General features: G+C 34.3%; 1 protein-coding gene across 2 annotated transcripts; it reads right to left on the bottom strand.

The window, feature by feature from the left end:
- Positions 1 to 2975: 2975 nt before the first annotated feature.
- Positions 2976 to 22177, bottom strand: LOC116178942 (acanthoscurrin-2-like). Of its 2 annotated transcripts, XM_031498607.1 has the most exons (6): positions 22064 to 22177; positions 5984 to 6020; positions 4692 to 4803; positions 4531 to 4644; positions 4366 to 4479; positions 2976 to 3344 (listed from the first exon to the last, which is right to left on the bottom strand). In XM_031498607.1, exons 1-6 carry the CDS (start codon positions 22127 to 22129, stop codon positions 3260 to 3262), a joined length of 528 nt encoding a protein of 175 aa, XP_031354467.1. In that variant the 5' UTR covers positions 22130 to 22177; the 3' UTR covers positions 2976 to 3259. The 2 variants fall into 2 exon arrangements, with proteins under 2 accessions (XP_031354467.1, XP_031354466.1); XM_031498606.1 differs by lacking the exons at positions 2976 to 3344; positions 4366 to 4479; positions 4531 to 4644; positions 4692 to 4803 and adding an exon at positions 4901 to 5521.
- Positions 22178 to 23454: the final 1277 nt, after the last annotated feature.

The following is a 23454-nucleotide window of genomic DNA, read 5'->3' as shown; positions in this document are numbered from 1 at the left end:
TAACATTATTAAATCGTAATCGTTTAAATAACTTGGTTTTTTAATCATTCTACCTACTCGTGTTATTAGGTCTATTGACATCTTCGCTTCTTTTCTAAATTTGCTAGGAATAACTATTTGCTGCCCTTTACATTACCCCATCAATTATAGTTAAGTTCATTGCTATAATTCCAAACTGGCCTTAAAGCAAAGTTAATTCCTTTTGTGGTTGGGCCATTCTTGCTTTATAAGTTCATTCAGTTTTACCATTTCCAGAACTGTCAAAGTTTCATTAGCAAAATTTTTGAGCTTATTGCTACTGATAATATAATCATAATACATAATACTAATTTGTGCATCACTTATTCTTTCATCTACTTCATAATTATTATCATCATAACTAGCTCTACTTAATGCATCTGCTAAATACAACTGCTTATACCCTACCTGGTTTATACTTTACTACAAAATCATAATTCTGTAATACGATTCTTAAACGCCGTAGTCTCAATGGACATCGATTTTTGGTTTTTTAAATACGGCTTATGATCTGTTTCAGTGTAAAAAGTTTTACCATACCAGAGCTGGGCAGTATTCGATTTTGTAAATACTTTTTAGTATTCAAATCCTTTAAAGTATTCAAATACTTTGTAATTAAATACTTTTATGGACGCAGTATTTGTATTTGTAACTCAAATACTTTCACAAATATTTAGTATTCGAATACTTCGCAAGGTATTTGAATACTTTGAGAAGTATTCGAATATTTCGCATAGTATTTTTTACCAAAAATCGACTGCACCAAAATTTCTCGGGAAAACACTTTTTCTTATTAATTTTGGTGCGTAGAATCCAAAACAATTCGTGCTTTTTCGATCAGACTTCTCAATCAAAAGTTATAGACTAGAAACCAATTTCGAAAAAAAATTCAAAGGGCTGTAACTTTTGAACTAGTAACCCAATCTTGGAACTGTTTGAAATTATCGATTCTACAGGCCACATTCTATAAAGAAATTTTTTTCTGGGTCGATCTGAGACAATTTTTTCTTCGTGCCTCAAAAAAAGGCAGTGTACAACCTTCCTTTTTTACCAAAAATCGACTGCACCAAAATTTCTCGGGAAAACACTTTTTCTTATTAATTTTGGTGCGTAGAATCAAAAACAATTCGTACTTTTTCGATCAGACTTCTCAATCAAAAGTTATAGACTAGAAACCAATTTGGAAAGAAAATTCAAAGGGCTGTAACTTTTGAACTAGTAGCCCAATCTTGGAACTGTTTGAAATTATGGATTCTACAGGCCACATTCTATAAGAAAATGTTTTTTCCGGGTCGATCTCAGACAATTTTTTTTCCGGCTTCAGAAAAAGGCAGTACTGTTAAGTTATTCAAATATTTGACAACAATTTAGAAATGTTTAGGGAAAGTTTCCATTGTCACAAAATCAAATATAAAAATCCGATACATCTGAATACCGAACTCGATAGTCTACGTAACTTAAAAACAATAGGGACCTTTCTTATATCCTTAAAACCATGTGTACCAATTTTCAAAGCGATCGCATGTTTCTAAACAAGTTATCATGCACACGGACAAACGGATGGTCAAAAATGGATCTGTTCCAAAATCGCTAGGATTAATTTCAGAAAGGTGTTTAACCCTTTTATCTAGTATACCTACTATTTTAAATTTTTAATGTATTTGAGTGACAAGTATTTGAATACTTTTGAAAGTATTCGAATACATTCTAAAGTATTTGAATACTTATTTTTTTAAGTATTTGAATACCTTTCAATGTATCTGTATCTAGTATTCGCTTGTGCTGGACGTAAAAGTATTTAGTATTCAAATACCATTGATTTGTGTAAAGTATTTACTATTTAGTATTCAAATACTTTTTAAAAGTATTCTACCCAGCTCTGAATTTAACCTTTGGTTACATTCTAATAATAATAATCTAAAACACATGATTCTCGTTTTGAACTATCACTATTGGTAATTTCATGTAATGGTTTTTGATTTAGGTATCTAAAAACTTTCACAAGGTTTTTTACATACTGTGCAGGACTTCCCATAAGCTGATGGGCAATATATCTCATGTGATAATAACCACCCTTGTTACATTTCTCTTGCTGATGGTTCCAATTGCGAGAACGCGTAGTAGGCGATCTTCCTGTTGAAGTGCTGACCTAATTACTTTGGTGTGGATGTGATTACAATCTTGAATTACCGTTCAATCTTCGATTTTTTTTATATTCACTTGTATAGCTTTTCTTATGCTGTAGATTTTCTGCAGTTTTCTTGCTTCTCACCTCATTTATGCTTCTGTCTGTAGTTCCTGTTAATGCTTGAATACTTTTTTGCCTGCTCATCCGCCTTGCTAATTCGAATAGCTTTCTCCAAACGTATAATCTCCATCAGATACAAGCAACTTATTTTTCATCTTCTCGTCACGCACCCTGCTTATAATGGCATTATCACATGCCGCTGCTAGTATTTTAAGGTCCTTTACAAAGGCGTCGAACTCTTCATTGATTTCTTGACTCCTGATGTTAAATTTTTGCCTGGCGATAGGTAGGTACTGGTCTTTCCAGCAATTTCCACGAGCCGTAGAGAATCGCATTACTTTCTTTAGTTATATAAATATTAGAGAGAGACTTTAGTGTCTCGGATATAGTAAAAACTTATGATATTCGTTAGAAAAACTGGCCACAATTTTATGACAGTTGAATTAATTCATTAAACATCATCTTAAACAACAGCCTTTATACAAATGTAATTTCCAAGGTAATTTCCGTTACTTATATTTGTTTATTTCTAACAAGAGCATATAAGTATCTACTTGCATGTATTACGCTGCTTCCAATTAATAAATCCCATCCACCCTACGAAAGGCGTAACATTTTTAGATACTCATCTGTAATTCTTTGCTGTAACTGTAAGGACTTATAGGGAGGATAGGCAGATAAGTTACATGAAATAAGACTTTATTGCATATTTATTTGAAAGACGAATCAGTTACCGTTACATTTAAAAACGTCACAAGCAATTAAGGGATGTGTGAAAATTCCAGCCACTTATCAGAATGCAAAACAAAGGGCGAGTTGTCAAAACGACATACAAATTATAATGTAACAATTACCGATAAATAATTAGAGCACTCCACGTCCTTATAACTACTGAAAATCACATACAGGATCACTGATGAACGACGGTTGTATCGGAAAGTACCATTCGGCCAATACAGAAATGTCAATTATACGTCTAACAAATGATTTATTTTATAAGTTTTTATTAAGGAATGCTTTTAATCCTTGATCTGAGATGCTGTCTACTTTTCTCTTCTGTACTCCAAAGGCGTTGCTCCTGTCGCAAGAAAGAGAACAAACATATTAGTAAAATGGATATAATATTCGACGTATACGAGAGACCGGAAAATATTAAATAACTTAAGGGCGAGGTGTGGGTGGAGAAGTGATTGACTGATTGATTGACGCGATTTTAGTATTTTAGTAGAAAGGCAAAAATTATACAGCAGGGAATTAACATTCTGTATTAAATATATGTACATATATGTATAAGGCTTTATATATCGTGCGTTTTTAAAGTTTTTTAAATAAATCCAATCCGTGATTTTAGTTAGGCGTTAATTAACGAAGAAGTGAGAAAATATGGGATCATTCCGGAAGGTTATAAAGATTCAGATGAAATCTCGCGGGGTAACTAAAGTGATTCACGGCAGGAACAAAGATTCGGTTCGAGAAATTAACATCGCAAAAGATTTTAATTTTTGCGCCAAGATTGAATCGACAGTGTGGCGTGTTTTTTATTATAAACAAAGCTGTAGAGTAGACCATTATCCAACCTTTCTTTAACACTACCCTTCTATGAAGGGATTTCAGTTCTCAAGTTTTCCATAAGGGAAGGAACCTACTGCAAGCGATTTTACGTATTCAACGTAAAAAGATGGAAATCCAGAAATTTCTACAAGCCCGTCTTCTAAAGGAACTTCTTTCAATTCTTGTCTCAACAAAAAATATGAAAATTTGAACGTGGGAACGTTAATACTTTTGGGTGATAATAATAATAAAAGATTCCTGTTGATGGAGTACGAGTGGCCTAAGTGAAGACGAAAAATTGCCATGTTCAGCATTTTTACCCGCTAGAAATGTCTGAAGATGTGGTTTTTATCTCGTTACTTAAGGGGGAAGTTTAATATCCACAGACACCCAGAATTATATCTAGAATGATTCTTGCCCATGAAGGTTCATATCAAGGACTATTCTCGCGACTTGTTTTACCTGGGTGTGTGCAAACGAAAGAGTAAGGGTTTGCATTTTCCATTCGCCACTAAGTGTGGATGCTAAACTCTTCAGATTCAACTTACCCCAATGTGTCCAGCACCTGTCGCTTAACAGCACGTCCGAATGTGCCACCCAACTCCATGGTGTTCAGTAACGGCCGCGAACTTCTTTGGAATTTATCAATATCCGTATCTTTACTAGAACACAATTGGTAAGCTAAGTGCTTCAACTCTCTGAAGCATACTCACAGTAGGTAGTCGTACTCGTGCGCCCTCTTCGCTTTGCCAAACATTCCGCCCGCAACCAAACTATCGAGGGCCGCCGCCTTTCGCTTACCATACGTGTCATCGCGGTTTGAAATTCTGTAAAGACACCTCTTTGGAAGATGAATGCGTTTAAGAACACTTACTTGAACCTTTCGAGTCGCTTAGCGATGCCAAAGGAACCGGTTGCACCCAAATTATCTGCAAAGTTTTGTAGTCGCGTATCCACGAACTCGCAATCACCATTAAATCGACAACCTGTGGATAACAGGTCTGATTAACTTAGGCACAGAAACTACCCCTTAATAATTGTTTCTAAAAAAAATAGGATCGATGGTAAATAAATCAGTGAACGCAATCGAAGAGAAGCTTTATTTGGGATCATGTGATTAAATATTACTCGATTATCATAGCATTCGTCCTTTCTCGGTTAAATAGTCTTTTAGCGCACGTTCGTTCACGTTCGGTTCTCTAACTTGATTCAAATTCCGCCCTTTTCCACTATTGTACAAATACCCATTTACACCTAAATTTCGCCCTATTAAATGACCACCGCCGATTTCGTCCAAACTCCGTCCAATTAGATACCCGCCACCAATTTCGTCCAAAGTACGTCCGATAAGATGACCCCCGCCAATCTCGTCCAAGTTTCGCCCAATTAAGTGACCGCCACCGATTTCATCCAGGCTCCTTCCCTTCAAGTGACCACCGCCAATTTCGTCTAAACTTCCTCCAAGTACGCGATCGCGTCCGATCTCGTCCAAACCTCTTCCAATTAAGTGCCCTCCGCCAATTTCGTCCAAAGATCTGCCCCTTAAATGGCCCCCGCCAATTTCGTCCAAATTTCGACCAATCAGATGACCTCCGCCGATTTCGTCTAAGCTTCGTCCATTTAAATGATCGCCGTCAATTTCGTTACTATTGTCCAGCATTTTCACTTGGTTTCTCAAATAGTTGCCGAATTGATTTCGATGTCCTAAACAGGGTAATATTGATTACCTACATTTGTACAGCTGGACATTTTATTAACGTATTTTCACTTGAATGAAAAGCATACGGCACAGCTGCAAACGAAGTCAGAAGCAATTGCAGTAAGTAGACGGATTACTTTCACAGAATGGATCTTATGCCCCACACAACATCTGCCATCGTATGTTGCTCATTCTAATTTGCTTTCCTTCTACAAAGTATTATTCCCCATTGGCATCCACATAGAGATGTATACTTTTAATTACAGCTGTTCATACAATCTCCCCAAAGAAAACTTCCAAACTTACACAAACGTTACATTTAAAATTTAAAACCATATGCCTTTTTTACTCGAAGCGTGTTAAGATTGTTTTCAACATAAATAATTTTGCCAGTATTTGCTAAGGACAACAGAATTAAGCATTCAAAGCGAAAGCAAGAGCAGAGCATATCATACTTAATTACTTACCATCGTTCTGTCCTAAGGGGTATCTCCTCCCGTACTCCTGGAAAGGAAAAATAATATAAATATTTGATTTTTTGTGGGGCTTATCCAACACGAAATGAGCTTCTTCAAGTCAACTACTTAGCTTAGTAGCAAATTGGAAGATTAATTACACCCTTATAGGCGTTACAGCTATTCATTAATTAATGTGGTGGAGTGAGTGAACCTTTGCTATACGGTGTGTCCTAGATAAGAATCAACAGCATGGGGAAATCGGAAACCATAAAGATAGACAATCGGGTACATTACGAAAAAAAATGCGTATTTTATGGCCTAGTAAAATTATGTATTCAAAATTTGAAAATAAAGATCAATTCCGTGGATATTCAATAAACACCAAAATTAACCATATTCGTCTTTATTTTCGCCTCTCGCCAGGAAAGATACACTTGATCCCGGTCTACAATCTATGTTTTTCTAAAGATGTGAGCGACTTCCGGGGTAGTATCGTGTCAATTTTGAAAGAAAAGACTTTTCGTTTAACATTGGCACGATCTTATTCCGGAAGTCGCTAGCATCTTAAGAAAAACATAGATTGTATATCGACACAAGGTGTGCTGTGACCGGCAATCTTTCCTGGCGAGAGTAATATGTCATTAAAAGGAGCCACGAATGAATTCTTTGACATTTTGTCAACGCTTACTACACCAAAATGTTAAAAATTTAATAAGTCTTCTTTTCTGACTTATAGTAAACATTTATCGCTGATGAACCTTAATCTCCATTTGTGTAACCTAGATTAAGTCCGATCTTTTGAAGGTCCCAATGTTCCTTCTGGTTTGTTTTAAGGTTTTTAATCCGATCAAATAGGAAATCGAATATTCTAGAAATGCCGATAGACATGTTTGTTCGAGAACATTCTAGAATATTCGGGAGGGGTAGCTCTCATTTACGATTTTGTGTTTATTGAAAGCATAGAGTTTTCAACTTTTAGACATCTAATTTATTCACTTAAGACAGGAATATTCGCGTCAATTGAATAAATCGAGGAGATATCGACATTCTGCTCGGTAAACATCCAGATGTATGAGAAGAACGTTTCACAGTTTCCAAATGGCGAGACTATAATAGTCTTTACTATATTTTTGGGTAGTTTCTGATCTCTACCCCTTACTGTAATTAAAGTAGCGTAATTTTTCTTACTCCTTACTTTCAGAAATATTCATTTTTCTATCGATTTAACACAAGATCAATTTCTATGACTATTTTAGACGCAAGTTTTTGCTATGTTTTTTTATAGTTCCTTCACTGTACCTCTTAATATAATCATAGACCAATATAATCATAGGAGCGTCTGCTACCTCCTCAGCTACCACCTTCCCGTGAATCGTCTTAGTCTTTAAGATCCCCATTCATGATAGACATCAATTTTTAGACGCTGTATATTTTGATAGTAAATAAAATGGATGATTAAGGTAGTATAAAATACAATGTTTATGATTACAATGAACAATAGATGTTCAAAGTGGCCTCCATTGTTGTCTATGCACACCTGATACACCCTCTCCAAATAGCTAACCATGTGTAAAGTGCAAAAAATCGTTAAAAAATGCAACTATTATACAACATTATATATTTGTAATCAAGAAACACAGGGCTACTCAAAACTATAAATATATACACGGTGTCACATTAAAGATATTGAATACGTATTTTGTTAAGTACTCTCCGTCTATTGAATTCAATCAGTTACTACATTTTTAGTCTGTACAGATAAAGTACTAAAACTTTAATTTGAAACTTTTTTTGTGTTCCCACAATTAATAAAATTAAGTGGGGGTCAAATGTACCGAGAAAACCTGTACAATTAGAATGTAAAAACAGCTTATTAAGAACTACAAACATGTTCCTAAAAAATTGAGGAGCTTTACTTTGTAATGAATATTTTTATTTATTTTCTTAAATAAAACCTTTCAATTCAGTTTCATAGATGAAAAAACCTCAAATATAACTGTAACTAGTCAGTTTGTGTAGTTTTTTGGTGGTCACTTAGCGTCATTTACCCCACAAGAAATAAAGAAGTTCAATAAACCCACATAGTACAACCAGATGCTACATGCGAAGTATTTAAATTTTGATCGCCATTCGCCCTTCTGCAGAGTGCTTTAAAATTAATGGTCAATTTAAACCTTAAAAAGTTGATTTTCTCAAATGAAACCTAATTTATTTTTTTGAACTGAATTCGAAAAAGAAACGGTAACATTTTCCTTCGATAGAGCATAAAAACTATGTTGGTATGCAAATTTGCAGATTTAAATCATTAGTGGAGGTCTGAATAGGTAACGGTTTGCGTGAAACAGCCTGTATAGATTTGATCCTAGCGCTGAAAAGGTAGTGGTACAAAATTTGGTATCCGCGGTGCAAATAAGTACAAGATTTGGGAATCGTACTACTGGGGGTTAAATTACTCCCATAGGTACAGTGCCACCAGAGATCTTTCTACGCTTCGTAAACTTGCATTTAAAACATTAGTTTTTCGGTTACTTAGCAACTTATTGTTTATTTAAAGTTTTAAGGAAGATACCGTTATTTATATTTTTAAATGCGTATTTCTCCTGCTAGCGGTCATCGCACGCCAATGAAGATACTTTCCAGCAGCTTTGTCACATTATAATTAAATTATGGGCTACGGTATTAATACCGAAATTACATGTGTAACGAAATCGACGCTTTACGTTTACGGAATTCAATGGTAACACAAAAGAAAGTAATTACGCAACCTGTTTTCTATAACCCTTTAGTTTAATTTCTTGTTAAACAAACCGAAAGACAACCATTCCGCGGATCTAAGTCAACGTTTCATTTAGCAAAGCACTACTACACCCTACAGCTATAACCATTAGATACAGTGTTTCAGCGCGTGTTTTTAATTCTCAGCGGTAAATCCTATGAACAACACGCCTCAATGATTAATCGAACTTAACTTCCCAAAGAGCAATTACACAAGCTCTTTCAGTATTTCATATTTAAGCTGGCTTTAACTGTAAATTAGAAATCAATTTCCCGCAACTGAACACATTTTGACATGATGTACCCCCCTATTCTAATTTTACGATTGAAATAACTAACCATTTTTCCGTTTTTGACGGTTATAATTTCTATGCTCTAGTGATTTTTGTGATACATAATTTATTTAACCTGAGCTTCTCCACAATTTGGAGTTGATTCCTCTTTATATGTGTAACTTTAACGTATCTGGCGTGGAAAGGTTACTCACTGTCGATTTGGATTTTAGTCCGAAATATTCAGAAAGAATGTTAGCTGTTAGGTCAATAAGAGGGTGTTTTTAATATCGTTTATACTCCAAATAACAAGAATGGAAATGCAATAGGTATCTAAAGTATATTTGTTGCATGTTGCAAGAAAACCAAGACATGCAGAATTCCAGAGATCCGAACAACACAAAAAAATAAAATTTCAACCCCTACACTATCGTCTCTAATTAACTTAGAGGTACAAGTAAAAAACCTTACTAATATACAGTTATAAGCTTAGTTGGAAAGTGCGAAACTGAAAATGAGCACTAAGTATAACGATATTATACGACGGGGTTCAGATAGTAACCGACACCTCCATAGAACTATAAAGTAAACCAAAATAACTTTGAAGTCAAAGGGGAATTTATAGCTCTATATCTATTTTCAACTAAGTAAAATGAGATTTTTGTTAAGGAAAAGCCCTTTCATTTCCAGTAGATTATAGGAATAAGCTACCTACTGCTAATGCAAGTGAAGCTGCTAGAAAAAGGCCATTTTGATTGTTGAAGTAAACGTACCTCGGAAGTTTAATTAAAACGATTATTTACATACCAAATACCTACATCTCCGTGAAATTTATACTTTCATCCCGTCAACTATTCTAAAACTGATCGGGCTCGATAATAAACATTGGATTAATTTTGCTTGCCAGCAACGACCCGCTTACGCAATTAACAGGGCGGATCTGTGGGAATCGTGAATTTGTTGGTATCTTTTATTTATATTATGCGTGCTTTGCCGTAATATTGTAGGTTGTTGACAAGAACGAGGAGTTCAAACGAAAGAAACTTCAGTTTACATCCGCTTTTTAATAGGTACTTTACCTCTTTAGTTAGGTCTTTGTAGCTTGAGTAATTAATGCTCGATTGATTTTTTTGTACATGAAAGCCCAATTAACGGACTCTCGGAAGACTTGTTGCCTCAAATTGTTCAGTGTTTTCCATAATATTAGCACCAAGCTGCAGGAGATGGCTTCGGTTCAATTTTAGCATTCAAATTTAAAGTTTCCGAATCGAATTGACATATTTACGAATGGAAAAGCTCACGTAATTTCTACAGGTTTGTGTTCAAGCAACCCTACAATAGGGAATATGCATGTATTTTTTTTAAATGTTTAATTCACTTTTTACATCGTTCTAGCATAGTAAAGAGTGTTAGAAAAATTCAAATTTATCTGTAATAGTTATTTGTACAATTATAGAGAAGAAAGTGTTTCTTCTTAAGTTTTACACATAATTTTTTTCTGAAACTACGATCAAAATTGAAACATTATCGTATGCAAAAATGAAGTTTGTCACATAGCAATCTAGATACGGATATGTTTAAATTTTAAATGTCATGATTAAGATTAATGCGGCAATTGTTTTTTACTTTCCTCACTAGAGAGGAAAAGCACATTTTCCTCGCCCTTTTTAGATACGAAAGTAGTTTCAGAAAAAATAGTTTTTAAAACATTGATTACATTTTACATGTTTATACGATGATTTTTCTAAGTTGCTCGAAAACGAATCGACCGATTTTAAAAATCACATCAAAATAAAGGACTTCGAAAGACCTTTCAAATAAGCTATTACTCGATACCATTTGTCATTTACAATTGTTAAGGGATGAAACTACTATCAAAATTGGAACATTATCGTATGCAAAAATGAAGTTTGACACATAGCAATCTAGATACGGATATGTTTAAATTTTAAATGTCATGATTAAGATTAATGCGGCAATTGTTTTTTACTTTCCTCACTAGAGAGAAAAATCACATTTTCTCCGCCCTTTTTAGGTACGAAAGTAGTTTCAGAAAAAATAGTTTTTAAAACATTGATTACATTTTACATGTTTAAACGATGATTTTTCTAAGTTTCTCGAAAACGTATCGACCGATTTTAAAAAATCACGTCAAAATAAAGGACTTCGAAAGACCTTTCAAATAAGCTATTACTCGTTACCATTTGTCATTTCAAATTTTTAAGGGAATATGAACCTGGGCGGGTAGAGGGTGAAAGGGGGTGAAAAAATTGTCTCAGATCGACCGGAAAAAAACGTTTTCTTATAGAATGTGGCCTGTAGAATCCATAATTTCAAACAGTTCCAAGATTCGGCTACTAGTTCAAAAGTTACAGCCTTTTGAATTTTTTTCGAAATTGGTTTCTAGTCTATAACTTTTGATTGAGAAGTCTGATCGAAAAAGTACCAATTGTTTTGAATGTGGCCTGTAGAATCCATAATTTCAAACAGTTCCAAGATTCGGCTTGAAGTAGATTTTGGTTAAAAAGTTATCCCCCTTGACAAATCTGCTGACGTGTCTCGGCGATTTTTCCTATATTCAGTGGTCGATAAATCCGTGGTGGGAAGTTTTCAAATGAACACCCTGTATAAGAATATATATGTACCAAATTTGATTCCAATCCGTTCAGCCATTTAACCGGAAATGAGAGTATGGACGGGCCGGCAGACAGACCGATAGAATGACATCATCGAGATTTTGTTTGATTCGGATTCCTGGTTCTTCAAAACGTGGATTTCCCTTTAAAAAAAGTGGAGGATCATGTTTTACTCCAATGCAAATACCTCTCTTACTAACGTGCGGGTGGTAAAAAGGGGCGGAAAGGCGTTCGAGTGGTGGAACGGGAAAAAGTATGGAGGATGGGAACATGGGAGATGTAAAGGATTAACACAAGGAGGACCACTTCGCCCAACCTTATATTTAATCTCTACTTAATAGACATTGAAAAAGGATTAAGAGCTAAGGTAGAGGGAGTAGTGGGAAGAAGAAAGATATTGTCCCTGGCATACGGGGACGACACCGTGATCATGGCAATAGAGGTAAGACAGAATATGAAGGAAATATTGGGAAAACGGAGAGGTATTGGGAAAGGAACGGAATGGTGTTAAAAATAGAAAGATTTATGAAGGGGGGTGGAAGGAAAAGGTAGAGAGAATGAAAATGGAGAGAGGAAAGATAGAAGAGGTACAAGATTTTAAATATTAAGAGTACCAACTGCAAAAAAACAATGACGCAAACGCGCAGATACGAGAAGGAAAAAGGGAGTGGTGGCGATGATCTAGGTCTGCGGAATTGGCGAGAGGGGGTTCAAGAATGATTTTAGAACAAGAAAGTGCATATTCGAAACAATATGAGAGGGGTGTTCAAGTAGGTACGGAACGAAGATATTTTGGGGGTGGAAGTGGAAGGGTACTCTTTGGTGGAAGTAATGGGAGAAACTGGAAGAAATACAAAAAGATATTATAAATGAATATTAAGGTAAAACAGAAGGACGCCACATTGTATATGAGAGGAAGAAACAACAATGGAAAGGATAAGGATATCGTCGGGGCACAGGGTGGAAAGGTTCGACGAAAAGGGCGATATTTGTGAAAAATGTTTGACAACGAGGATTTTTCAATTTTGATTGTAGTTTCAGAAAAAATTATGCGAAAAACGTGAGAAGAAAATGTGTTTTTCACTTTTTTCTTTAGTTGGGCAAATAACTATTACAATTCCCGTGTGACTTGACTATACAGTGAGACAGGCCATAGGATTTTGCATGCTAATTTCTCAACCACCTGGTTAATTTTTGTCTTCAGGAAAGCATTCAGTTTTGTAGTAAAGTTGTGGAGGCTGATAAAGTATTGAAATTATTCCCATTTAATATCCACAAGTAAGGAAAAACCTAGCAAAAACAATTTTTCTAATTCTGTTTGCTTCAATTTTAACTTTCTAGTAGGCTGAAATCTCATCTGTCATTTGTAACGATTCAACAAACTTTCATAAGAAAAGGAAGTTATTTTCATTGCAAAATGGCGTTTTATAACAATTTAGGTATCACAAAATGAAGTAAATAACTAGTAAACGTTAATATTCAATAAAATAAACCGCGCTAAGTGTGTTTGATGTAATGCTCATTTTATGAGTTTAAAATAAATAGACGTTAGTAGTAAAACTTATAATTTTTATATTTTTTTTCTCTGAGACATCGATTTCGACTAATTTAGGTAATCATCAGGCCTTAGCTGGAATACATTTGAGATGAACGTATTTATATCATTCATTCATCTCAAATGTATTCCAGCTAAGGCCTGATGATGACTTAAATGAGTCGAAATCGATTGCCCAGAGAAAAACTATAAAAATGATAAGTTTCACTACTAACGTCTATTTATTTATTTCAACAGCGCTTAGGCTTTGTAATTTTCACAAAACTAAAAGGTAACCAGGGGTTAAAAAATTAGCATGTAAAATCCTATGGCCAGTCTTAAAAAAAGCCGCTGATATCGTTTCCATTTTTTCAATTTTTCCTATTGTAATCGAACCGACGAGATAATTTGAAAACCACTGATTTCACGGCAGCAGCGTGGACATTTTTAAATAAAGAACTGACATAAGAATTAGTTTACACCTGCGTGAAGCCAAATACCTACTTGCCGGGTTTGTCGAAACAATCGGTTCGTATGGAATTTAGATAAAGTAATTATAATTATACCGATTGTGTCGTGTCGTATTAAGGGACGTTATACAATGACGAAGTAATCTAGACCGGGCGAGCTTCTCAACCTCTCGATCACTAATCTGGCCTTAAAAGGGGAAATCGCCCTCAATACTCGCCCAAAGGCGAAGGTAAGCTTTATTTTGATTTAATCAACACCTAATTCCATTTCATAATTTTTCCGTCGAAGAGATCCATTCTCTTTCGCTAAAAGAGAATGACAATCTAAAAATAAGTTTATCAAAGGGTCTATCTGTCAAGTTTTGGGTGTTATGGATGAATTGTTCGTATCCTTTTCACTTACAAATATCAGAAATTATTGATTGTATTAGGCTTTCGGAACAATTTACTTTGAGTTTCCTTTCTCTGTATTTGATCCGACAGCATGGGGATAAGTGTAACGTTGCAAACAATTCGGAATAGTAGTCTATATTCAAAGATCGGAATAAAGGTTTTCCATTTGAACTTATATCCACTTGTTTAGTACAGTTGGCCAAAAAACAGCGCCATTCTCGTGGATGTTATACAATTTGATAAATAATCAACGTCATCATACGAAAATGTAGTGTGGCTAGATTTTCCTCTTGCAAAGATGTACACTGTGCCTAATTAGCGCACAACAAAGAAGTTTTCATCGGGGAAAATTTGAAAATTCTCCGAAATATTTTGACACAATTCACTTACGTATTATGCTTTGTCAATACGGAAAAATGCGATCCAGATAATATTTGACTTTTGTGTTTGTTCGTTGCCGGACCCTGTAGGTGTTGTAATGATTTATTGCTTCAATACGGAGCGATACATTTTTCGCGATAATCGGCTTTTCCTTTGCGTAATGCCATCATTGCGTAAATCACACTTCCATCTGACATATTATGCCTGTGTAATAAAACATGCAAAATTATAGTGTGAAAGAGGAAAATGTAGGTGAGAATCTGGAAAGTTTCACTTCAGTAGCACTTTGGGAATGCAGTCATGTATTTGAACTACCACAAATCCGTAGCAAGGATGTTTATTCATCATTAGTTGCTCTGCGAGACTACAACTGAAGTAGAATTTTAATATTACAAGAAAGGAGCGTTTATACGCACTTGAAGACAATTTGGAAACAGATTTCAAATCACCCGAGTTCATTTTTAATTAGCAAATACTATTGCACCCAAGATTGCTTCGAGCTAAACCCCTTATTTTGGATAATTAAACTACGCTACAATCCCTTAGGTAAACAGCTTGAAATAATTAGGACTGACTTAAGCCACTTGTTCAGTTGCAAGGTGCTCATTTGAAATTGGCTCAAGCTCTCTACCTTTCAGATCATAAAATGATATAAGGGTAAAGCTATCCATTTTCTGCCTGCCTAAAGCTTCGCTTTAAACTAATAAAAACGGAGATTCTTGAAAGCTGCTGTAATGCAATTTTACTCTATTGTTTATTTTTGCGTTCTTTGTCGAATATACAACAATTAGGTATGTGTTGTGAATTATTAGTTTATTTTAAAACGTTGTAAAGTTGATTTATACAAAGCGTATAGGTACTCGAGTTGGGAAGATGCGTAGGTATATTTTATACTTCAATAATGTGTAGGTAACATATTTTTAGATATAAAGTGTACATACAATATAATCAGCTACTTAGTATTAGATAAAAAGTTCAAAAAGAAATCGTAAAGCGCATTTCCAACATTAACGGTATCTGTCCGAAAAAATTAGTTACTCCAGCCAAATTCGTTTTCAGCAATTTCACCAAAAAAATCCGTCCACAAATAAGAAAATTAGCACATGCACAACCTATTCTTTGACATGTCATTTCAACTTTATTTTATAAAAACTACCGTATAGAATTTATAAACACAAAAATCTGATACAACTGAATACCGAACGATCGTTGAGATCTTCACGCATCTATCAATTTACAACACGCCTTAAGGGGTTGATTCTGTCCCACCAGATCAGCATAACTTGTAAAACATATTTTTTAGTTTGGTGTCAGTTTTACTTTTATTCGAAGTGCCTATAATACAAAATTTCATTTAAATATCTCGACAAATAAAAAAAATTGCATTGCGCAGTTACCAACACTGGGTTGCGCATGCGCAAATTTAAGTATCCCTTAAAGTTAAGCATAACTTAAATACCATAGCAACGATTCTCTTAATAATCGTTGCCAAAGATTTTAAGGTCGACTTAACTTTAAGCAACGCTTAATTTTGTTGGTGCAACTGGGGCTTATTATTAGTAAAGTGTAAGTCTAACTTAAGTCATATCTATGAATTCCACCCTAAAAGCTAGCTTTTTACAAATAAATTCTCAAAAATGTGCTGAAAATAGGGATTTTAAGACATATGCTCCAACATCAAATTTAAAGACAATTAATTTCTCTACAAAATTTAACTCAGTTATTTTTTCACCGACAGAAATTTAATTTGAAGGTTTCTATGGAGAAATGGGATTTGATTGACTCATGGCCATTTGCACCGACAAATTTAAGGGGAGCTTAGCTTAAGCGTAGCTTAAAATCCATGGTAACCATTGTCTCAATAATCGTTGCCATGGTTTTTAAGCCACGCTTAAGCTAAGCTCCACTTAAATTTGTCGGTGCAAACGGCCATCATAAGCATACGGAGTATGGACACCAGAAAAATCCATAGCAATTTTGACTCGATTTGGAAACAAAGCTATGCTTTAAACAAACAACGTTTCGATTATAACTTATGGTTCACGACACATTTAGCTTTTGTTGATCTCACTCAGAGCTGGGCAGTATACGATTTTGTAAATACTTTTTAGTATTCAAATCCTTTAAAGTATTCAAATACTTTGTAATTAAATACTTTTATGGAAGCAGTATTTGTATTTGTAACTCAAATACTTTCAAAAATATTTAGTATTCGAATACTTCGCATAGTATTTGAATCCTTTTTTTTACCAAAAATCGACTACTCCAAAATTTCTCGGGAAAACAGGTTGGTTGAAAATGGAAGATCGAAGGAAGCTGCGTTGCTACTGCTCTTTTTATAAAATAGTTGTCAATAAATGCCCACAATTTCTCGTTAACAAAATACGTTTCAGAACTGACACTCATAATATTAATATACGAAGAAAGGATTTACTTATTACAATCCCTAAGCATAATCTTCAATTATATAAAAGGTCTTTCCCTTATTTAATAGCTTTTTATCTGAACAAACTAAAAATTAACTTTTCATCTATGTCGCTAGCACAATTCAAAACCTTAATTAAAAATAAGCTTTATTCTAGTGAAGTATAATACCTATAATTAATGTACATTTGTACCATCTTCCTCAATAGAAATCATTGACTGATAAGTTTCTCTCCTTTTCACAATTTAATGGATGTAGGTAGATTTCCACGACTGAAGTATACCTCTCTATGGCGTATTGGGACTGAGTGATAGACCAGATGGTTAATATTTTTGACCAATCTGAATCTTAACCCCTTGGGGGAAACTGGAAGGACTAAGAAATTGTAATGATCATGCTCATGTACCTGATTATGTATTCCATGTTAAACCCAATATACGATTTATTATTATTATTATTATTTTTTTCTTTTTTCCTGTAGTTACGCCCTATTTCAGTGTGCGTCAACAGCATAGGTTATTGTTATTATTATTATTATTATTAATTTTGGTGCGTATAATCCAAAACAATTCGTACTTTTTCGATTAAACTTCTCAATCAAAAGTTTTAGACTAGAAACCAATTTCGAAAGAAAATTCAAAGGGCTGTAACTTTTGAACTAGTAGCCCAATCTTGGAACTGTTTGAAATTATGGATTCTACAGGCCACATTCGATAAGAAAATTTTTTTTCCTGGTCGATCTGAGTCAATTTTTTTTGCGGGCCTCAAAAAAAGGCAGTGTATAACCTTCCTTTTTTACCAAAAATCGACTACACCAAAATTTCTCGGGAAAACATTTTTTCTTATTAATTTTGGTGCGTAGAATCCAAAACAATTCGTACGTTTTCGATTAAACCTCTCAATAAAAAGTTATGGACAAAAAACAAATTTCAAAAAAAAATTCAAAGGGCTGTAACTTTTGAACTAGTAGCCCAATCTTCAAAACTGTTTGAAATTATGGATTCTAAGGGCCAAATTCTATAAGAAAATGTTTTTTCCCGGCAGATCGCAGACAATTTTTTTTCCGGCCTCAAAAAAAGGCAGTACTTTTAAGTTCTTCAAATATTTGAGAACAATTTAGAAATGTTTAGGGAAAGTTTCCATTGTCACAAAATCAAATATAAAAATCCGATAGATCTGAATACCGAACTCGATAGTCTACGTAACTTAAAAACAATAGGGACCTTTCTTATATCCTTAAGACCATATGTACCAATTTTCAAATCGATCACACGTTTCTAAACAAACTATCATGCACACGGACAAACGGATGGTCAAAAATGGATCTGTTCCAAAATCGCTAGGATTATTTTCAGAAAGGCGTACGTATCATGTGCAGACGTACGATCGCTTTGAAAACTGGTACACGTATTCTTAAGGATATAACTGGTATAAGAAAGGTCCTGGTAGGTACCTCCTATATATGGTACTTTAATAATATAATAATAATACTCTTTTACTCCCCTTAAATTTGTATATAACAATAGAAATATATAAAAAGCTAATCCCATACAAAGTATAACTTGATTTTTTAAATAGTATTAAGCCTTTTATTTAGTATACTATTTTAAATTTTTAATGTATTTGAGTGACAAGTACTTTAATACTTTTTACTGTATTCGAATACTTATCAAAGTAAGATAATGAAATACTTTTCAAAGTATTCACCTTTGATAGTATTAGAATACTTTTGAAAGTATTCGAATACTTTTGAAAGTATTCGAATACATTCTAAAGTATTTGAATACTTATTTTTTTAAGTATTTGAATACTTTTCAATATATCTGTATCTAGTATTCGCTCGTGCTGGACGTTTAGTATTCAAATATTTTTTGAAAGTATTCTGCCCAGCTCTGATCTCACTCTTCAAAATCTCTTTAAAAATGCACCTTTTTAATCGATTTGATCCCTCGCGTAACTAAGCGGGGTAACTGAGGTACCCCAAACGTCTTTTTGTTAGCATAATTTCGTAAAAATGTTATTTTCACGTACGCTTCTTTAGCTAATCTTCGAATATACTTACGCGGGCATATTTACATTGCAACCATACATTTTTCTAATTTAGATTTGTTGTAATTAAGCATTTTGTGATCTACGCAATAAAGCTAAAGCGAGTCTGAATGGGAAGAATTGACTATCAAAGGGCGACTGGAACGACAAGACATATTATCTACTGGCGATGTGAGAACTTAAATGTCAATATCTAAAGAGAGAGTGTCGCGGAGGAAGGTACTTACAAAAGGATAAATTTAGCATAAATATAGGGATTTCCTATGTCTAGTTTCAAATGATAAAAAGTCTTCTGCGGGTCGCCTAATTTTAGGCAACCAAAATGACTTTTTGAAACAAATAAAGATCTCGCTGTCATATTAATTATTAATTTGAATATTGTTGCTTTGGCTTCACAGAAAATAAAATCTCTTAAGCTCCTTTAACTGTAACTGGCACTATACCAATTAGAAATATCAACTTTTTCTTCAATTGAATACATCGCACACGAACGAAAATTAGAATACGGTAGTCAAAGCGATAATATTCAAATTAATTAATATGACAGGCAGATCTTCATTTGTTGTAGGTAGTTATTTTGGTTGCATAAAGTTAGGCGTCCTTCAGAAGACTTTTTATCATTTAAAAGTAGACATAGGAAATTCCTATAGGGAATCCCTATGTCTACTTCTACATGAATATCACTGTATAATGCAAGAAGAATGAAGCCTTTTGGGAAATTCTCCTAAATATTGTTTTTTCCATTGTAGGTACTTTCCCCCAACACTTTTGAAATATTAACAATTAAGCCATAGATATATTTCTTCCAAAAGTCCCAATCGTCCTTTGCCAGTCCTTATAACCAGTCGGATAAGGATGCGAGGAGCACTATGGTTGGGAGAAATAATTTTTTTTCGTTGAGACCTTAAATTAGAGTACCATGAAGAATGAATCCATGTGTTAAAAAATGCGCTATAAAAATATCACGGAGGATCGGGAAATAATGGTCAATAATTAAAATTTATTTCGACCTTCTTTAGTTCTTTGAGCAGAGCATCATTTTCTCTTTTCTCTATCGCTTCTAGATATGGTGGAGCTCTATACTTTTCGTAGAAACCTTTCACTTTGCAAGTATGTCGGTACAAATCAACTGATTCGTTTAAATCAAAAGTAACTTGATTTTTTTAAATGGAACTACCAAGTTTTTGTTTTATTATTGCATCAAATGTAGGATTTGATTACATGTCTAAGGATATAAAGCATGTCGGTCGGCCTATATACCCTTTACATATGTTTGTAATTCAACAGTTCCTAATAATTGATAGTGTGTTTCGATTTTCAAAGCTTCCCAGTAATAGTAATCCATTAAAAATAATAAACCTCAATTCAAATTATAAAACGCAACGAAAAACAAAATAAAATGTTTGAACAAAAATAGAAGAAAAATAATACATTTTAATAATATACAAATTTGATATAAATCGCCCTGTATAACGTTTGCAATTCCGTTTGAAATATTTTTAAGTTGTAGTTGTGAATTTTAAATACCTATAAACCCAAAATCTTCCACCCACGCACTAATGGCCCACCCTGTATAGCTGATTTTTCAAGGGGTTTCCATGACGTAAATATAAGTCGTAGATTGACTATGACTTGAAAGGACGCCAAGCCTGGAAAACTAGCCACGCTTTTCTAACTTAACTTAAGGTTAATAACATGCAATGCCAATTTAAAAAAAACTTAATTTTCAATTATTTCAAACTAGCAGCCTCTTTTTTGATCCGTATCCGGCTGAAACTCAGAGCCTATAGCTCAGATCTATAGATCTATAATTACCTACCAAAGACCAATAAACACTTACCTTATTACCCGTTTAAAAGAGCAATAAAGAGATACCTTGTAGAAAACCCATATTATAATTATTTAAATGAATTCTTTGCCAGGTCAACTCCTTAATTCCAGAATTATTATTACTAGTTTATTACTTATTTGTTGATTTTTCTATTATGTGTATGACGAATGTGTGTAATCTTCAAATTACTCTGACATAGGTAATAAAGATTAAGATTAAGAGCTGCCACGCTCTAACGCGATAATGTATCCAAAGAATTGAGCTTTTATATATTATACGGCTCATGATGATTGTTTTAACTTCTTGTTTGGAAGACTAAAAGAATTTCTTCAGATATTCAAACGACGGAGGGCAATATTTAAAATCTTAGTCAATCTTGAATGATTTGAAACTGGGATGAACAATCGTGAAAGTTTAAAGAATCTGGTGGATATGAAGAATCAGAAACAACATTTTTCATTGTACAAAATGAATACTGCCTGTTATGGCGTTTGTAAAATTTATATTTCTTTTTAAATAGTTAGCGCATTTTATTTAGAACGGGAAAGGAATTCGTTTGCGTATGTTGAACCTTTTCTTTGAAATAAAATACATAAATGGAAAGCTTTCCGTGGGACAGCGAGTAATTAAATTTGTTTTCAACGCGTAACCCAAGTACGCTGTACCTAAACCACACAATTTTGAAAATGAGAAATGCATACAGTAACACTAAGCTTTAAAGACTCTAACATCACATTAAGGGTTGGCATTTTCGCACGCTTTACTCCGTGGAAAAATCCTTGTGTACACTTGCAGTCCTATAAATGGAGTGAGCAGTGTTAATAAGAACATAAATTAGTAAAATGAAAAAGCTGTGTTCCATGTTTAAAAAATCTGTTTCCATTTCCTGTACATTCTTCATCCATAATCGTCCTTTTATAAATACCCGACATTCAAATTTCCGCCACCATAAATATACTAAACAAGCCTGAGCTGGTAATCGTTTCATTCCGATTCCGTATGCGAAAAACGAAACCGATTTCTGGCAGGAGAAAACAAAAGAACACTAAATGCAAATTTCGCTTTCATTTTCTAACTATAATACGCGCATAAAATATTCGCGCACGAACTTTTTCGCACATAAAGTTCGGTAAAACAAAGTTTCTGGAAGAGAATTTTTAGGAACGCAAAGAGATAATTGAAATTGTAGCTATCAGTTTTATGTACCATACCATACCGCAGTTTTAATCCATTAAGTAGCTTATAACCGAGCCATAATTACACCCTTCGTAAGGCAAAGAGGCGAATTAAGCACAAATTGGAGAAAAATTACAACGTACTTACCGATGGAAACGCGACAAGGGGTTCGAATACGATGAGAAGGGCAGCAAAAACGACATGACCCAGCATGATGTCCACTATATTCACTTAACAGGATCACAGTGCGTTCTGGTAATCCTAAAGGACTATCGGTTCTTAATATACCTGTTTATCCTACTGCCCCCGGCGTGGAGAAGGAATAAAAGCTCCAATGAAGACGTAGTTGCCGAAGAGGAGGGATTGCTTCGGGGACGTCATCATTGTATTATCGTGCCAAAAGTCCCACGCAATTGGGGGGGGGGGGGAAATTAATCCTTTATTTATTCTTAACAAGACTCTGTGAAAGCGCATATTTAAATGTGATTAGTGTACAACTGCACACACAGTTAATTTTGAGAGTGGACAAATATGACACACTTGGGAACTGTTAATAATGCAAAAAACAATCTGGTTGAAAGTAAAAGCCTGGGTTTGAACAGGGCATTGCGGTTGTGTGTTAACAAAAGCTTCGATTAAAGTGGCAATAGATAGTGTATCCTTTGGCAAAGAGTTAAGGCGGAGCGGCCCTTTGCCAACAGATACCGTTGAAGGAAAGTTTAAAACTAATCAACTGCCTTTCATAAAATGCCCGTGAACAAGTAAAGATGCAATAATTAAATCCCTGTATCAATACAATATGTATGCTAATCTGCATCTGATTTATACTGTAGAATGGAAACATGAATTTGTCCTATAGCTACAAGTATTATTTACAGAAGAGAGCTTAGTATTATCTCAAGGTGTTGTAGATCTATAAAACGCAGATCTTGACACGTTCGTTTTGTCGCATTTTTTCAAAGCAAAGTGTAGCTATTGTCTATTCCACTTTTTTAACGTTAGCAGCTGATAGAATGTTTAACTGTCTGCAAAATGGGTTGTTCTTGGAGCGGAACCGCGCAAGTAGAGCTCATTTTCCATATGACAATACCTACCCAAGTTTTCCATGCCTTTTCCCTGTTGGATAATGTGGACTTGAACGTATTTTAAACCTTTTCGGGATTAAGAATTTAAGACCAAACAAAAGCTCAAAAGCTTTTATATTTTTTGCTGTTCAGTGCGCCTAGTTGATAAAAGAACAGAGTTACCTTATAGGATTATTTTGACACGCAGTGCCAAAAGTCTCTTAAGATTAGAATTGGCGACCATTGCCTAATATTAATGATATTATGACCTATTATAACTCTCTCTAGTTTTATACACGCCTGCTTGAATGTGTGAAGTTCACCCGCAATTCACATTTTGGTGGATTTCGCTAAAAGTACTCCATTTTTTTGCTACTTCTCATAACTCATTGGCAACATTGTGAAATTTGCATTTCTTCTTTAATTTTTTTCTTGCCAACCATGGCAATCGTGGCATATCTTTGAATAGATTGC

This window comes from Photinus pyralis, unplaced genomic scaffold (assembly GCF_008802855.1).
Source record: "Photinus pyralis isolate 1611_PpyrPB1 unplaced genomic scaffold, Ppyr1.3 Ppyr1.4_LG8, whole genome shotgun sequence".
Lineage (NCBI taxonomy): Eukaryota > Metazoa > Arthropoda > Insecta > Coleoptera > Lampyridae > Photinus > Photinus pyralis.
This window is presented reverse-complemented; position numbering and strand designations above follow the sequence as displayed.

What these genes read in the sequence shown, in the direction of transcription:
- LOC116178942 (XM_031498606.1), bottom strand. Translation starts at nt 22,129, where the DNA reads ATGCTGGGTCATGTCGTTTTTGCTGCCCTTCTCATCGTATTCGAACCC. An exon ending in CCCTTGTCGCGTTTCCATCG is followed by an intron (nt 6,021 to 22,063) that starts GTAAGTACGTTG and finishes TTTCCTTTCCAG; the next exon opens with GAGTACGGGAGGAGATACCC. An exon ending in CCCCTTAGGACAGAACGATG is followed by an intron (nt 5,522 to 5,983) that starts GTAAGTAATTAA and finishes TACCCTGTTTAG; the next exon opens with GACATCGAAATCAATTCGGC.